We start from the raw sequence: 16,141 nt of genomic DNA, 5'->3' as shown, positions 1-16,141 counted from the left end.
CAATGTTTAATCATTAGAAACGTGAACAAAGCCTTAGCTACAAAGGCTTCTCTAAAAGATAGTTTTTAACCCAGTTTGTTGAAACTTGGCGCTGCTGTTGCTTCGTTTCTCCTTTGCACATGCTCAGTTAGGGCAGAACCTGCAAACATCCTGGAACCTCACACAGGTTTTTTCAGCGTGGTTTGAGCATAGATCCATGTGTTTGAGGCTGTATTATCCTCAGAGCACATGTGCAGACCTCTAAAAGAAGCTGCTGTTCGCTTTGGTTCTAAGAGCTCATGTTAGAGAACAGAGTATGAACAAGCCTCTGAACACGGTCAGAGAAGAAGAACCAAGCTTCCTGCGCAGTACTGCCCAGTGGCCTATAGAGGTCACTAAAAGACACCATGATTTCAGCCAATCTTCAGCAGCAGAAGTGAGGGCTTATTTGGATATATTTCGGAACAATTTGAATATAGTTGTGACACACGGTAATTCAACATTTGATTGGTCAATCACTGTTTGCCTTAATTGCCCTGACCGCAGGCCACTGGTACTATTACGTCCTTACACGTTGAGTTTCCTCTTCTCACTGTCCTATTACGTGACAAAAGCTTTATGTTGACAATCTTAAATGATATAAACTTTCCTGATTTTGTGCATTATTTAATGTTTCGTCCTTTCAAAAACATTAACTTGTAGTACCCTATCAAAGTTTTTACTCCTAATTATACTGTGCTTTTCTACATTTGCAGTTGTAGCACTTAAACGCGATTACACCGACATAACGTAAGCACTGATTTTTAACACATAGTAAAGACCCATGTGTCCTTTTTGGCCCCGCAGTTGTTCCTGGAGGTGGGGAACCAGAAAGCCAACAGTTTTTGGGCGGCCAACCTCCCCGCCGATGAGGAGCTCTTCAGCGGAGCGTCGGCGGAGCTGCGGGCCACCTTCGTCCGTAGGAAGTACAGGGAGAGGAAGTACTGCAGGCTCCAGGAGAACTACGACACCATGGAGCAGCTCAACCAGGTGCACATTTAATAAAGTCGGCAGAGCAAAGGTCAAAGCACTTTAGAGGGAGGATTTGGGACGGGATAAGAGCTGATTTTGTCGGCCTATATCAATATCCAGCTCGATCTATGCTGCTGTCAGTTTTAAAATACTTTCTCTTTATGTCATTTGTATTGTCATTTTGTGTTATCAAGCACCTATTGTATCGCTACATTTAATTAAGATCTGTCGCCAAGAGAAAAAGTAGCCAAATAGCACTATCCGTGAGTGTCATTATTACACAGAGAAACGGCACAAAAGCTGGGGATAATTACAAGATGGTGTGGCTAAGCTGAGATCTGGAATTAAGCTTTTTGTGTAATATCTTTAATTATTTATTTGTTTGTGTAGTGGTAGTTTGTGTGTTTTGTACTTTCATGCACTAGTATGATTTAAAAAAAGCCCAATTCATTTGTCTAATTATAAGTTAACATGCATGAAGAAGATAACATATTTTATTTGCTTTACCTGTAAATTTAGTCCCTTGGTACCCAACTGTTAATAGTTTGATGTGCTACGCTTTGCAACTTCACTTTTTTTTTTTTTTTTTTTCCAACTCCATTCGTACACGACCAACTCCATTTGCTAAATCTGTTAAACCCTGGAAAGTCGGCTGGTGCTGACCTTTGGACTGTCTGCACAACTACACTGAAAGTCAGGAGCCGCCAAAGGGAAGGTTTCATCGATCTCATGTGTAAGCAGATTGACACCCTGGCTGCTCGGCCAGTTTGTGGCCGGGGCTTACAACACGCCTCTTTTTGTGTCCAGCTGCAAAAGAGCAGTTTTTTTTTAAAGCTTTGAGCCTCAGAACAGCAACGTTTCCGCCTTCGTCAGCGTTTGTGCAGATCAACGCAGCCTGTATTGTTTTCCCTGAATAAAGAGGTGAGGACCGGAGAGGGGAAATGGAGAAAGTGAGGTGGAGATATAGGAGCGAGCTAAGTGGAAAAGTGGATTAGGATCCACAACAGAAACGCTTGGGTTGGTTTTATTGTGGCTTTGGCTGGCTTTGGGTGTGAGTGTGTGGACATGCGTGTGAACATGTGACGCGTGAATCTGCTGTTATTGTGATTATATAAGCAGGGCAGTGCAGGAGCTATGACGGGAGCAGGCATGCGGAGGAAAAGGTGTCCATTTTAAAAGCTTCAGGAGAGCCGAAGACGTCTTTTTCTGTGTGTATGAGTCACCTCTGTCGACTCTTTCATCACCAATGAGCTTAGAAGATACAATATGATAGGGATCGATGTGTCACGACGCCTCGCCACAATCTCAAACGCAAATGAGTGCGCTATCTCTCCTTCATTTTAAGTAAAAATAGTATTTGAACATAAACAAAGCCTGCTAACTTAATCAGATTTGACACGCTGTTGAGTTCCTTTTCACAATTAATTTATTCGCAAATGCATGAGCGTTGAAACAGCTATATAAAACCTCTTCCATTGGGAATTGTCTCGCTTACAAATACCATTCTTCATTGATATTCATGCTTTTTTTTAAATCCGCCAATGACATTTTAATAGGTGTTATGAGCCCAGGGGTCACAGAACTCACTCAACAGATCCAGTAAATCTCTTTAAAGTGTCATTCGGAGTAATGAAATAAAAACTGCCAGTGATTTATGCTTGACTGCATCAATATGGCGGCTAATAGAATGCGCACAGGGCGAGGGCGTTCCTGGTCCGCGCCCCCTTCGTATCCCGCTCCCGTCCGCAGTCCCATGTTCTCCATTAGAAGCTCATATCCCCACGACCTCCACAGCGTCTCCACAGGCCGGCTGACCTAGAGAACAGGGTGTCAGAGGACCTCCTTATATCATTACACACGCCGCCTTTGTCTCAGACGCGCGCGCACACACGGGCCGGGCTCTAGTGGGCTGCAGTAATTGCTATGACACGGGAGGTCACTTCCAGAGATGATACAGCATAAGGCCAGGTTAATCTGACCCCATCGTGTATGAGAGAAGGTGAACGAGGGACTAAATACAGAGGAGGGACGTGGCTACTTCGACTCAAGCAGGTTACACGTCCGCTTAATTGAATAAATGCGACTAATATACAGTAGAAACAAGAATAATCTTCAAGAAAATAGAGAGTATTACGGATTGTGTAAAAGTGCAATTATTAATAGCTTTGGCAGTTTATTGGCACAAGTTGAAAGATAGTGATGAGCGTATCGATAAATACATCGTCTATATTTTACTTATAGTTCAAGCTGGAGTGAAGAGAAAATAATGAGTTTAAATGCTTTTTAGTACAAAACTAACGCCATGGTATTACCTGATAACAGATCAAATAAAAATCTATCAAATTGTAAGGTTGAACGGCCTGAACCTGAGTTTTTATTAATACCATTTCAGGAAAATTCCTGAAATAGAAAAAGCAGCAATTTGTTTAAAATTCCAAATAGCTTAAAACATGTTTTTCACCCATGGTTAAAAATAGAGTTTTAAACTATACTTTAGTGTCTGTGTAGACATAAAAGCCTCGGTATTTGACTTATTCTTCAGTGCAGCTGGTTAGGATTACTTAGCTGGAGGAGCTACTCATTATAATTAGTCTGTAAACTTCAATAAACTTTTAAATAGTATTCCTTTCTTACTTTAAGGGGAAACACTGCAGGCATAATTGTTTTTGGCCTGTTTGCTCTTGCAGTTTCCATGTTGAAATGACAAGATTGTCCAAATAACCCTAAAGATGTTTTATTTTTTCATTCATAGATTTATATGGAACGTTGTAACAGGAGACGCCATTTTCTCAAAGTAATTTTTTCTCCTATTGGAATAGAAAGATCAGCGTGTACACACACCCAACCATACAATCTTCTACTTAACATGATTTGTACAGAAGAATTTGCTGTTCTAAGCCTCATTTTTTTAACTTGAAAACATGAAGTAAAAATCTTATTTAAAATAGTTTACTAAATAAGATAAAAATCTTTTGTGTTTTGGCAATTTTCACAAAATGCGTGCTATATTTATCATATTTCTTATAATAAAGTTATAGTTATTTATTATAACTTGCAATACTTACCTTAATGTGAGCAAACTTAAGTAGGCGTTTCAATCTGATCCCTGTAAAGTTTCTTATTCACCTGCCGTGTCTCGCCTACTTCATCTCTACTTCAAACACCTGATATTCCTGTGGAGAACGTGTGGGACCTGGTACACCTGTGATAAAAGCTCTAATGTCTTCATATCCTTTTGTGTGTTGGTGGAAGACTTATTGACAAACACTTTTCGATGGTGTGTCGGGTACACTCCTCACTTTGAGACGGATCGAGCTCGTTTGTGGGCGATCGATGCAGCTTAGAGACGCGCCCCGGGTCCGATGAAAGACGAGGTCCGCTTGCTGAAATTCTGCCATTTGCCACTCGACTCCGGTTGATCCACTTTGTCGCGGGTCACGGTGCACAATGTCACATCCATTGACCGCGCTGATGGGACGAGGCAGACGGAGGGAAGAGCCTCTTTTCCTCAGCCGCGCGCCTTCATCTGGTTTTCTCTGAGTGCGCTTACAAGGTGAAACAGGTGAATAGTTTTAACAAAGCACGTCTGCCCGGCCAGACACTTTCAATATGAGCCGAGGAGTTCTGCCGCCATTAAAGGAGCATCTCATCCTCAATAACACATATTTATGGAAGCGAAATTTAATGCACCTTTCCCTGGAGACCTCTCAGAGCAGCCTTTATGACTGATTGCCGATACCAAGTGCCTTAAGCAGCACCGTGGGTCACTAAAGGTGAGCTTGTGTTCTGGCATGGAAAAACACTCAATACAAACTTCTCATTTATGACTTTATTCTTGCTAGTCTGAAGTCTGAAGAGTACCTGCAACATTGAATAACATGTACAATATTTTCTGTTATAGATGCATTGCAAATATGAATAGATGCCTTTTTAGATACTTACTTTTTACACGTGATATACAGTGTGGTTAAAGCAGAACTCAAAAGTCTCAAAATCCAGTCCGCTTTTCCCAAACCCAGAGACAGTTTAAGGGTTGAGTTGAGAAGGGCATCAGACATACCGTAAAATCTATGAGGAATTAGTGTGGAAATGAAGAGCTGTTCATTATATATCTACATGATATTTACCTTTTTAGTTAAACAGGTAAAAGAAAAAACGACAACATTGAGACTGAAACGTCTATTTCAAGGGTGACCTTTTCTGTACAGCACTTTGGGCTTTTAGAAATGTGTGTGTTCTATAATTAAACTTTGACGTTGACAAAACAAGAAACATTTAAAAAAGCACAGGCTATTTTTGTAGGCTTCTCACCCTTTATTTACATGATGTGATACTAATGGTTGTTTTGAAGGAGAGAAAGAGTTGATGAAGCAGAAACTTGTAGTATTGTGTTCCTTGGTTTTAGCTGAGGTGGGTAGAGTAGCCAAAAAGTATGGTACTTAAAAATAATAGACTTAGAAGTAATTTGTGCCACTACTTACTAAGTAGTGGCACAAATTACTACTCGAGTAAGATTAAAAAGTGTTTGACGAAATGTATATTGGAGTACTGACTATTGATTTGGTATTTCTAAAGAATAGACACAAAATCAGTCATATCTGAAGGTAAAGTGTAAGAGCATTTATGTTCATATAACACATTTGTCACTAGACTCACTCACAATCCTTTACTCAAATAAGAATACTGTTACTACAAACGAACAATTACTCGAGTAATTGGAGTAGTTTTCTGACATCATATTTTCATTCCTACCCAAGTACTACCCTCATCTCTGGTTTAGTACTTTACTGCAAAAATATGATTTCATGGGTATAATTACCGAAGATAAAAATGTATACAGCTATATACATTTGCCATATGCAGTTTAAGTTCTGTGTTAAAATGTCTTGTGCTTAAAGTCTCTGTGTTTTGTGTGCAGGCTCTGTGTGCTGCAGTGGTGCTGCCTGACATCCTGCACACAATGAGCCTGGTGTTCAGCGGAGCAGACGTCATGTGCGCCACAGGAGAGCCCTCCCACTCCACCCCGTACCTGTTAGCCCAGCGTGCAGGACAGAAGCTGCAGATGGAATTTCTACATCAGAACAAACTATCCGGTAACTGTCTCTCTCTCTCTGCTGCACCATTTGTGAGTGTTTTGTGTACTTTGATTTGGAGCGGGCGACACTATCCTCTGCCAGACTACAGCTGGTCTAGTCAACTGCTATGTGTGGATGATGGTTTAATGAGGTCTGGACTTGGCCACCAAAAGGTTCTAAAAACTGGATGACTTATTAGTTTTTATTAGATCTGGAAATGAGGCACACCCACACACACAGAAATGTTCAAGCTGCTCGGGCTATTATCTTTACCAACAGCTTCATACTTAAACAAGCATATCATGTTAAACTCCGTTAACTGCAGCTTTACAGACACTCCAGGGTTTTGTGTTTCCATTGGCATGAACAGGAAACTACCTACATATTAAAATAAAGTTTTTGTCCATTTCTCTTCCCCTGTTTTCAGTTTCTCTTTTGTCCCTTTTGCCTTTGTATTGCACCTCATGTCCCTGGCATTGCAGGCTCTGCACAGATGTACCGGTGTGCAGCTTCCTTATGGCGCCTGTGTTTGTTTGGATCGACACTGGGCTGATGATAAAAATGTATCAGATTAAAGGAGTGCGGCGGCCACGGCTCGGGCTGGGCCACAATTTCTCAGGGACTGCCTTTTACATAATGCATGTGCTGCATCTGTGCACACTCGCAAGCGCACAGCCTGTTACAGACTCCTAATTGCAAGCATGGGTCACCTGGTCGTCATGGCAATGCCCATTACTTGAAGGTGTGGGAGCTCAGGTTTAAAGAATGTACAGGTTTAGTCAGTAGCTGTGTAGTGTATCTGGAAATAGAGCACCTTGCATAAGCAGACTAATGGGGATTTTAAGAAGCAAACTGTTAGTTTGTGTTCACACAAATGTAGACTAGTGTGTTGCATATATTCATGCCCAACACTATTGTGTGCTGCATATATACACAGTTGTGCCACAGTAATTATCAAAGTGGTTCCACAGCTCTTTTAATTGTTTTGGCTGATGTAAAGTTGTTGCCTTTTTTCCGTAAAACATGGAAGATTCTTCCCATAAGCATTTATGATGTAGGTTCATGAGTTCTTGTGTGTGTTTCAGAAATGGATGATATAAAAAAAGAACATTAAATATATCTAGTACAATCTGCAAAAGATGAGACATTGGTGTAATCCAGCTTTATGCTCAAGAAAAGACACACGCCCTCGGCTTTTCCAGCAAACTCTCCTTCTACTGATCAGACCTTGTCCCAAAGTTTGTGACAGAAAACAAAATGATAAATACATATTTTCCTCAACCTCTGAAAGTACATTGTATTTTGCATTCCTCTAGTCTACACAGCAGTGTCCTTAACAATCCTTGCTCCAAACAACTGAAATTCCCTCTTTGACATTTTGCCTCTGTCCCGACATACAGAGACGCGCAAGAACTGTTGTCTGTGCTTCTGGTCCCCCGGGTTTGCTCAAAGACTTCTCCAATTTTTTTTGATTAAGCATAAAATGAACTTGCTTTGCCGCATTGTGTCTTGCAGAAAATGGGAACAATTTAATACCCACATGACGAGCTCCCTGCTGTACAGAGATAGAGACAAAAAAAAACACAGCCGCACTAAAGCTTATATTGAGGACATTAGAGTTTTAGATGAACTTCGATCAAGTTATTCTGAAAGTTTTATTTGCTGAAACGCATTTAGCCACGCCGTTTAAACTTCATCTGTGCTTGATATTGTCGTCGGTGAGTGTACTACCATGCCGTTATGTTCATACCTGCAGTGCCTTCTCTCCCTCTTTGTTCTTTATCCCACCACTTCAAAGCTGCACTCCAGGCCCTTGCTCATCTACAGTGAGCCGCAAACCAGACGCACTCGCTCTCCCCTCTTGAGTGAAACGGCGACAAGCGCTCGCTCCTCCCACTCCATCCATCGCCTGCCGACACGGCGGCGACTGAAATAAGCTCACCATAAACAAGCGTCAAAACTCGACGGCAGCGTCATGTCCTCGCACAAATACAAAAAAACAAAGAAAGGAAAGGCAGAAGAAAAACGCGGATCTGTATTAAATTCCCCTGGATGTATTGAGCCGCAGAGGCAGGCTCCGTCCCCGCGCTCCCAAACAGCTCATTTGTTACTCCAATCCACCAGTGTTAGGACGTCCACTGTGGCCTGATAGCATTGCCACTTCATTAGCTTCTTCTCCTGCCGTATACCCCGATCCCCGGCGGGCCTCGTTCTCCCGCCTACACCTGCTCAACCCAGCGCCCGGGGATGGCGCAGGAGCACGGGCATTTGCATACCTACATTCCAGGTTTCCATTAAAAAGCCAATGGCAGATCTCCAAGGCAAAGTCTCCCTGCGTGTCGGGAACCCTCGAGGGCAGCTTCAATGATGGCTCTATCTCGTGTTGTCCAGGGGCTCGCTCCGTGGTAGTTTGTTATTCCTGAGTGCGTCTAGCTTTATTTTATTTTTTTCATGTCAAGTTTAGTCCCACTTGTAACACCCTGAAGGCCACATGAATAAAAAAATGACTATGAAAGTAAAGTAATTGACTTTGTTGTACAGTGGAATGAATGTGTTTTCATTGGATGTTTTTTGTGTTTTTAGTCTACTCTGGAACATGTATTTTTTGGGATATAATGACTCAAATCAGCTGCTTCTTGATGAATGATTTTAAGTCACACATTTCCTAAGATGCTAGACTAATGCTTTGGTGGATAGTCTTCGCTCTTAAATGTGTTACTTACTTTTTTGTTCATATTTGTTCTGTTCCTCGTACAGTAAGATACAGTAAGACAGTAAACGTGTAGATTGTGTTTTATGGCTCCTCTTCACTCCACCTAGAGGGCCGTTGTATTGTAAAACCGAGCTAAACTGCATTGCCTCTCACTGTTGACATCATTGCTTTTTCTTAAATGACACACAGCGGATTTGGAGCCCCGCCCGAGCCCCCCGCCCCACGCCGCAGATCTCTGAATCTAGCAGAACATTAAAGATTTATCCAGCCGGCATTCTGTGTGGATAATAAAAAGATGAACACCAGCAGCAGCAGCTCACAGCCTCTTTCTCACACATGCACACATCCCTCAGACTCACTCCACAACATGACATGTTTCTGCACCATTTTCGGTTCCTCTGTGTTGTTTTGAAGTCAAATATGAAGGCTGCACAAGAGCTGGGACGGGTCAGAAGGTCAGCTTCTTTCAGGTTTGGAGAACCCTCGACAGAATTGAAGAGTTGGAATATGCTTTTAATTTTTAAGCATAGAAGCAAAGTGTTTAACTTTATTTATTCCAAGTTTAGCTGTTGTTCTTTAAATAATAACTAGTATTCAATGCAATCTGAGGTTAAAGTTTCACAGTTGGCCTATAACTAGACCAGATATGTGACTTCTGATCAATTTTGGGGACTGATAATTAATATGAACACAAAATTAGGTGTAAATTTGACTTTTGATATAATACAATTAAATATCCAGTACCATTATTATCTTCTATCTCCTTCCTCTGGCCTCCCGCTGCACCCCACTGTCCACGTCTTGTCGGGGAGCGCTTTATGACCGTTGCCGTGGGCGACCAGATGGCTAATTGAGCACTCTGTCATGTCGCCTCCCTCCACCGGGGACTCGGCCAATCAGCACGGGCCAGCCGCCTCCACGCCGCCGCCTCTCCCTGAAGGAGACCACCGCGGAGTCTCATCTTAACAGAGTCCAGCTTTAGACCGCTCAAGGGACTGTTAACAAGCCGCACAGAGAGAGCCTTGTTACCACTCCAGCCACTCGCCTTATTTACATTCTCATGAGCAAAGGAGAACTAGAAGATGCCTCGTGGAGAGAAAAAAAAAAAATGTGAAATCTTATTCTGCAGTTGGCTGATTACGTTCCAACACATTCTGCATTCACAGAGATTATACTGACAAACAATATGGCACTCTAAAGGCAGATGTTTGTGTTGTTCAGAATCCCATAAAGGCCTAATGTCACTCAGTTCTGCGCTCTGAATAAAGAGTGCAGCACGTCACTAAACTCCAAGTAAATATTCTCGAGTGAATCTTTGAGACCGGGGATTGCTCTTAACTCGAGGAACATTGGCTTTGTGGGGTTTTCCCTCAACAATGACCACCAACGCACGTGATTAGCTTTTAGTATAGTCATAGCTGCCCTGAGAGGTTTACTGACCACCAATCACTAATTCACACACCACCAGGGTTGTTCAAAAAATAAAATAAAATCCAAAACCAGACACCGAAAACCTATTCTCAGCGATACTGTAAATAATGTCAAAATTAGGACAAAATTGGACCTTATCTTTTTGTGATATTTATACACCATTTTAATGCCATGTGATGATATTAAATAAAGTATAAAAAATTAAAATCCGGTCTATATCGGGTTTAAATCAAGGCTTAAAATTGCCAAAAACAGGGGACCCAATGCGAACCAGTTTGAGAAACCCTGAACTATATTATTTTTTGTGAAGATTACGTTTGTCTCTTAAATTGTTCCTTAAAATCAAGATTGAGTTTGAAATGCTTGTATCGTCGCATCACTACTTCAGGCAATGTCCCGTTTTGTCTGGATAAAATGATCTGCTCCGTATCTGTTTACCCATTTTATTTTTGTTTTGTATGGCCAAAATATCAATTTATCTGATTAAATTGTTCACACATTGCAAAGTCTTATCTCTCACCATTTAATAATCAAACAGGTAATGAGTTTGACACCAGTATGTTCTTAAATTAACCGCGATATGCAGCTTTCACTGTACGAAGCGTCAGACTTGTCCATGAAGGTGGGAAATGCCAACACAATTAAAAGTATTTTCATCTAAAGTTATTTTGCCTCGCTTGATGAGAGCCATGGAGGTACAGAAGATAACATCTCTAAGATATCACCAAGGCAGAAAATTGTACCCCAGCATTGAAACTAATTTTGCAAACGATAAGGTTGGATGTGTGACGTTGTTGAAGCTCGTATGTAAAACGGTAAAAGATGAAGCAAGAACGGACCATAAATGGTATTTTTAACAGATGCACTATATTCTAATTTGCAAGAAAACAACAACTTATCTCTAACTTCTTAAAAAACTGACCACAAGCTTGACTAAATAAATGGCATTGTGCATAATCCCATTTAAAGCTACTGAAAGGGGACGACTGATAATATTGTGGTGCTTCTCGAAAAGTGAATTTAACATTAGAAGGTCAAAGCCAGTTTAAAGCGCACAGCCGTAATCGCGGACCTGTTTGGGAACTTTGTGTATTACTCCGGGACGCTTGGCAATAAGGCAGAGTAAATCCAGGCTTTGTGTTTGAAGGACAATATGCAGCTAGGATCTGGGATTAGCACTATCGCGCTCAAAGTGCCCCAAAGCCTGACGAGATGGAGGATAAAAGTCATTATGGACACTCGAGCACGTAAACAGGTCATAATACTGCTGATAATACTGATATAAATGATTCTGAATGCCTGAAGGCATCCTGGGAGTTTAATTGAACTCATTTATTTCAAGGGCTGGCGGTTTGACATAGATTTTTGCACGGATTCTATCATTTTTTTTCAGACATTAATTTGTGCTTCCTTATATACATTGTTCTCTGACAGCTGGAACTCTATCTTCACAATCTTGAGCTAAGAAAATATTTATGGGATTCAGTATAGAGTGCACATTTTTAAACAGAGTCCAGGAGCTTAAGCATTTGAGGAAAATACTGAAATGCGATCTTTTAAACAAATGAACAAATAGAAGTCTAAACTACTGGGTTAGTTTGCGGAGGATATTTTGTTTCTTAAATAATTGCAGCCTCTGTGATTTGATAATTGCCACTGTTTATGATTGATCTTTCAGGCTTATCACAATCCAAAAAATATGTTTATTTCCCCCCCAAACAACTCGACAAAGAACAATTTCATAATATTGAATCTATTTTCTATTTATTCGGTGAATGATAGAAAGCAACGTCAGTAACTATCCAGCAACAATATTAAACTCAACCATAAAGTAAACGAAATAATAAGTATTAAGATGAATTTAGATGTGAAACCATCTGATCTCAATAATAACTGAAGAGAGTTTCATACACTAGAGTCAAGAGTCAAATATCTTAAATTTTCTTTTCAAAACTGCACTCAGTAAAAGATCCAAGGTGAATTTGGTTTCATAATAAATGTATTGTGTACAACATTCTGAACTGTTTGGTATTTTACATCATATACTCTGTCAAATTCAATAGTTACATTTGTACATAGTAAGAAATGAAGACAATTTGGCAATGGAATATTGAAAACTGTAACAACTTTTAACTGTCACAGTTTAGTAGGAACATAAAAGTGTCTCTTTCACACCACAGATTTCCCCCGACTGGAGCAGTGGTCGGACTACGCCCTGCTGTCAGACTCTTCCCCCTTCATGGATGGCTTCCTCTACATCGGCACCGGAGCGGGCAAAACGACCACCGTGGACCGCCAGCGCCGAGATGGTAAGCCCGCCCGCAGTTTTTTTTTTTTTTTTGCAAGTCACCTCGCTCACCCCCACCTGCCTACATCACCCCTGGCAAAGATGATCCATCCATCAGTCCGTTTGTAAGCAATTTAGCCCCGGTGTTTGTCGGAGGTCTGCTCCAGTTAGCCGCTGATCAATCAATCCGCGTCAGTCCGTCACTTGTCAAACTGCCAATCGTCTAATCTGTTCGGCAAACAGTTGAGTTGAGGAGATCAACGCTTCCGTCTCTCAAATGTGTTCAGCATAACACCCCGGAGAATACTTGTCAAAATCCAAGAATGTTTTTAGAAGTACCACTCATGAATTCCAAACAACAGGGACATACACAGTAGAGAATTAAACTTTTTTTTAAGCCTAGTCTGAACATGCCTCCTCATAAAACTTCCTGTAATAGAAGTTTTCTAAATTTGATTTCAAGCAAACGTAAATTGTCACATCAGAAAAACATTGACAAACATTCTCAAAGACAAAACAAGACAATAATCACACCATATCTAAGTCTTTGATATAATCTAATTTCTGCTTTCCTCCACCGTGAAAATAAATAGGAACAATTCATATCTATTTATCAAACCTTGTTGATTGTTTAGAATCTATAGAAAGCTGCACATGATTTTGGGCTGATATGTAGCCAAATTATGTAATTAAAATTGACGACAACCTCCTCAATCTTGTTTTACTACAAATTGGTTAAGAAAACGGTGTCGTCACATTTTGTGCAGATCCGTCTTCATGTGTTTAAATAAAGTTTGATGTGTATTCTTCAGGCAGCAGGTCAGCCAAGACTATACACCGACCTGTTCTGGAGAATTAAGTCAGATGGGCTAAAAAGTGCAGATATCGGTCAGCTAATTTATCAGTCCATCTCTAATTTAAACTTCAGACAAAACCTCGACAGTATTGCATTGTTTCCCCAACTTCTTTTTAAAACTTTTAATCAGGATCTACTTCACACCCAAACTTTCTCCTGCGCCGCTCTGCACCTCCTGCTCCGGTGCGCTCCCACTTGTCCAAACAGCTGGAGCATTAGGGAGACCCATGGGTAATTAGAGAGGGAGCCGGCTTCAGATGCGGCCCCCGGGGAAGAAGGGGGAGATCGGGGAAAGATGAGAGACGCTGTGTGCGGGTGCTGCTGCTGCTCCTGCTCTGACAGCTTGGAGCTACCTGTGACTGGAATGAGCTCACTCTCCCCCATCCGTCTCCATTTACATCAGACACACACACACATACATATATACATACATACACACACACACATACACATACACACACACACACACACACATACATATATACACACACACATACACGCACGCACACACACATGTACATGCAGGATTCATCTAATTCATAGTTGTTTTGGCCGAGTTTGATTTTAAAAGAGGAGGTACAGTATGCAAATGTGTTGCCTTTAAGTCAAAGCATAGAAACAACTTAATTTTAATTCAATACTGGGAGCAAAATATGATAAAGAGCTTGAGATGAAATGTCAAAAAACAAATGGTATAAGCCAAATTTGCAATGTCTGTGTTCAAGCGTGGAAAACGTCCATAAAAAGAAAAAAGAAAGCAAAAGAGTTGTGGCATTAGAACTGCTAATAATACTGCCCTGCACTACACTGCACTAGTTTATTTTGCTGCCCTGGGGCGGACTGACGAAAGTGAGGCAGCCAATCTGCACCATCGGCTCCTCTAACCATTCAGCGCTCACCACTTTCATACTGGGCAGAATGGGTGACGTGTCTTGCCGGGATTTGGGCTGGAGAACGAACCAATGAACGCTAAGTTTATATTTAGTAATTTAAAATATCCATTGGTCAAACAGTTGGCAATTGTGACGATGAAATAAAATATGAATGCATTTATCAATACAAAAATTTAAACACTTTTTCAGTAGTACCCTAAGTCTAAAAAGATGTTGTGCATAATTTATTCAACGGTAAGTCAACATAGTAAATTTTTGGATAAAGAACAGTGGGCATTGTCACATAAACAATAATAATAATACATAAATAAGTCTGGTGCTTCTGCTAAAATAACTTCTATAAATCACAGGTAGGTGGCTGGATGAACATTTTGACGATATAGCTCAATTATATCATTCAGTGCTTTAGAAAATTGAAACACTTCCTACATAGGATCGAACACCATTAAAGCTTAAGGTATTTATATTGTCTGGAACACTCTCTTAGTCACTTTTCACAATTTTCCCTTCACTCAAACATGACCCCTCTCTGTCTCTCTCTGTCTGTCAGGTAAGTACAATAAATACCTTGTTATATCATCTATAATGCAAAGTGCGACAAGTTCAGCCGCTGTGCTTTAATGGAGGTTTAACTGCTGCTGCGGCTTTTGAAAAATTCAGAAGGGCCTGAATTTAAAACTTCATACTTGTTCAATCACGTCAAAGTGCTGTTAAAAAAAAAAGAAAAGAAATGAGGTATTTCTGAATGTTCTCCAGGATTCTTTGGCTCGCGACCTAATGCTTTGATGGTCTATAGAATCACTCTTAATAATTCATAGCTATTGCTCAAGGCTTATTAAAAGCACTTGGCGCCTTATACCTGGGCTTTGTTGTCGTAGAAATTCCAAAAGACGTTGGCTAATATGGGATATAACTTGCTTTTTCCAAAGTACGAGCTGTTTGTGGTGTTAATATAATTGCACAAATCCTCTCATTTATCAAGATGCCTTTCATAGAGTTAAATAAGTAAAAGGTATGTAGCTGGAGTGGTGCAGTTGGTGGTATTATGGCTTAGTTATTCTTTGAATGGACAATGCAATTTCACAATTTAACTGATATTAAATGTAAGGCCAATGATTTTATTTTGTACAAAAATGTAGCTACAGTTTAGATTTTCCAGGCTAAACATGTCAGTTAGTTTGCTTTGCTTTGTAAAACTAGTACTATTTTACGAGCCTATACCAATATCAGTAAAATTCGGTATTTTCCAATAAAGCCAAGGTTCTTTTTTTTTTTTTTTTTTTTTTTTTTAACACGAGCCGTTTTTAATAAGAGACTATTAAATACAATTATTTAAAATACATTTATTAATGTTCTTTCACCAGGCTCTGACTCACTTTTCATGTCAAAACCACCTTGTATTTTTCACATTTTAGAATCGTACCTTGTCCATTGACAAATTTTTGCCTCCATTCCAAAGTTTAGAGTGTTTGTTTTAGTGCTCTGTTAATTAGATTAATCATGATTAATCACACTGCACTTAAGTTAATGTCATTCTCAACGTGTTTGCACATTTTCTACAAGAAATGTTAAATCATTTCACAAATCTGAATACATTTGCCTATTTAAAAGCCCTACTCTATATTATAAATCTGTGATCACATGTTTCAGGTGAAGTTGCATGAGAAGCAACAGGTTTAGTGGGGTTCCAGGTCCTTCATTGCTGCTTGATCGCTTTTTCGATATTTTGGCACACCCCTAGTTGACAGCCCCAGTTAACCTTTAAGTTGTCTATACTTTACTGAGTACTTTTTTGTATGGAATGTGGTGTTTTTTTCCCCTTCCTTTTAAAAGGATAATTAGTATCCACAGCATTCAATAATCTTGCAGTCTTGGTTTGGATAAAAGTATTTCTGT

At 40.3% G+C, this 16,141-nt stretch overlaps 1 protein-coding gene across 1 annotated transcript in view; it reads left to right on the top strand.

The window, feature by feature from the left end:
• Window positions 1-16,141, top strand: part of arap2 (ArfGAP with RhoGAP domain, ankyrin repeat and PH domain 2) — a 120,450-nt gene that overhangs the window by 47,723 nt on the left and 56,586 nt on the right. The window contains exons 12-14 of the mRNA XM_072458669.1: window positions 826-1,008; window positions 5,909-6,083; window positions 12,390-12,518. Of these exons, the coding sequence (XP_072314770.1) occupies window positions 826-1,008; window positions 5,909-6,083; window positions 12,390-12,518 (487 nt within the window). The remainder of the gene's footprint in view (window positions 1-825; window positions 1,009-5,908; window positions 6,084-12,389; window positions 12,519-16,141) is intronic.

This window comes from Eucyclogobius newberryi, unplaced genomic scaffold (assembly GCF_026437365.1).
Source record: "Eucyclogobius newberryi isolate DKJ021-1_F unplaced genomic scaffold, fEucNew1.0.hap1 SCAF_22, whole genome shotgun sequence".
In the NCBI taxonomy this organism is placed as follows: Eukaryota; Metazoa; Chordata; class Actinopteri; order Gobiiformes; family Gobiidae; genus Eucyclogobius; species Eucyclogobius newberryi.
This window is presented reverse-complemented; position numbering and strand designations above follow the sequence as displayed.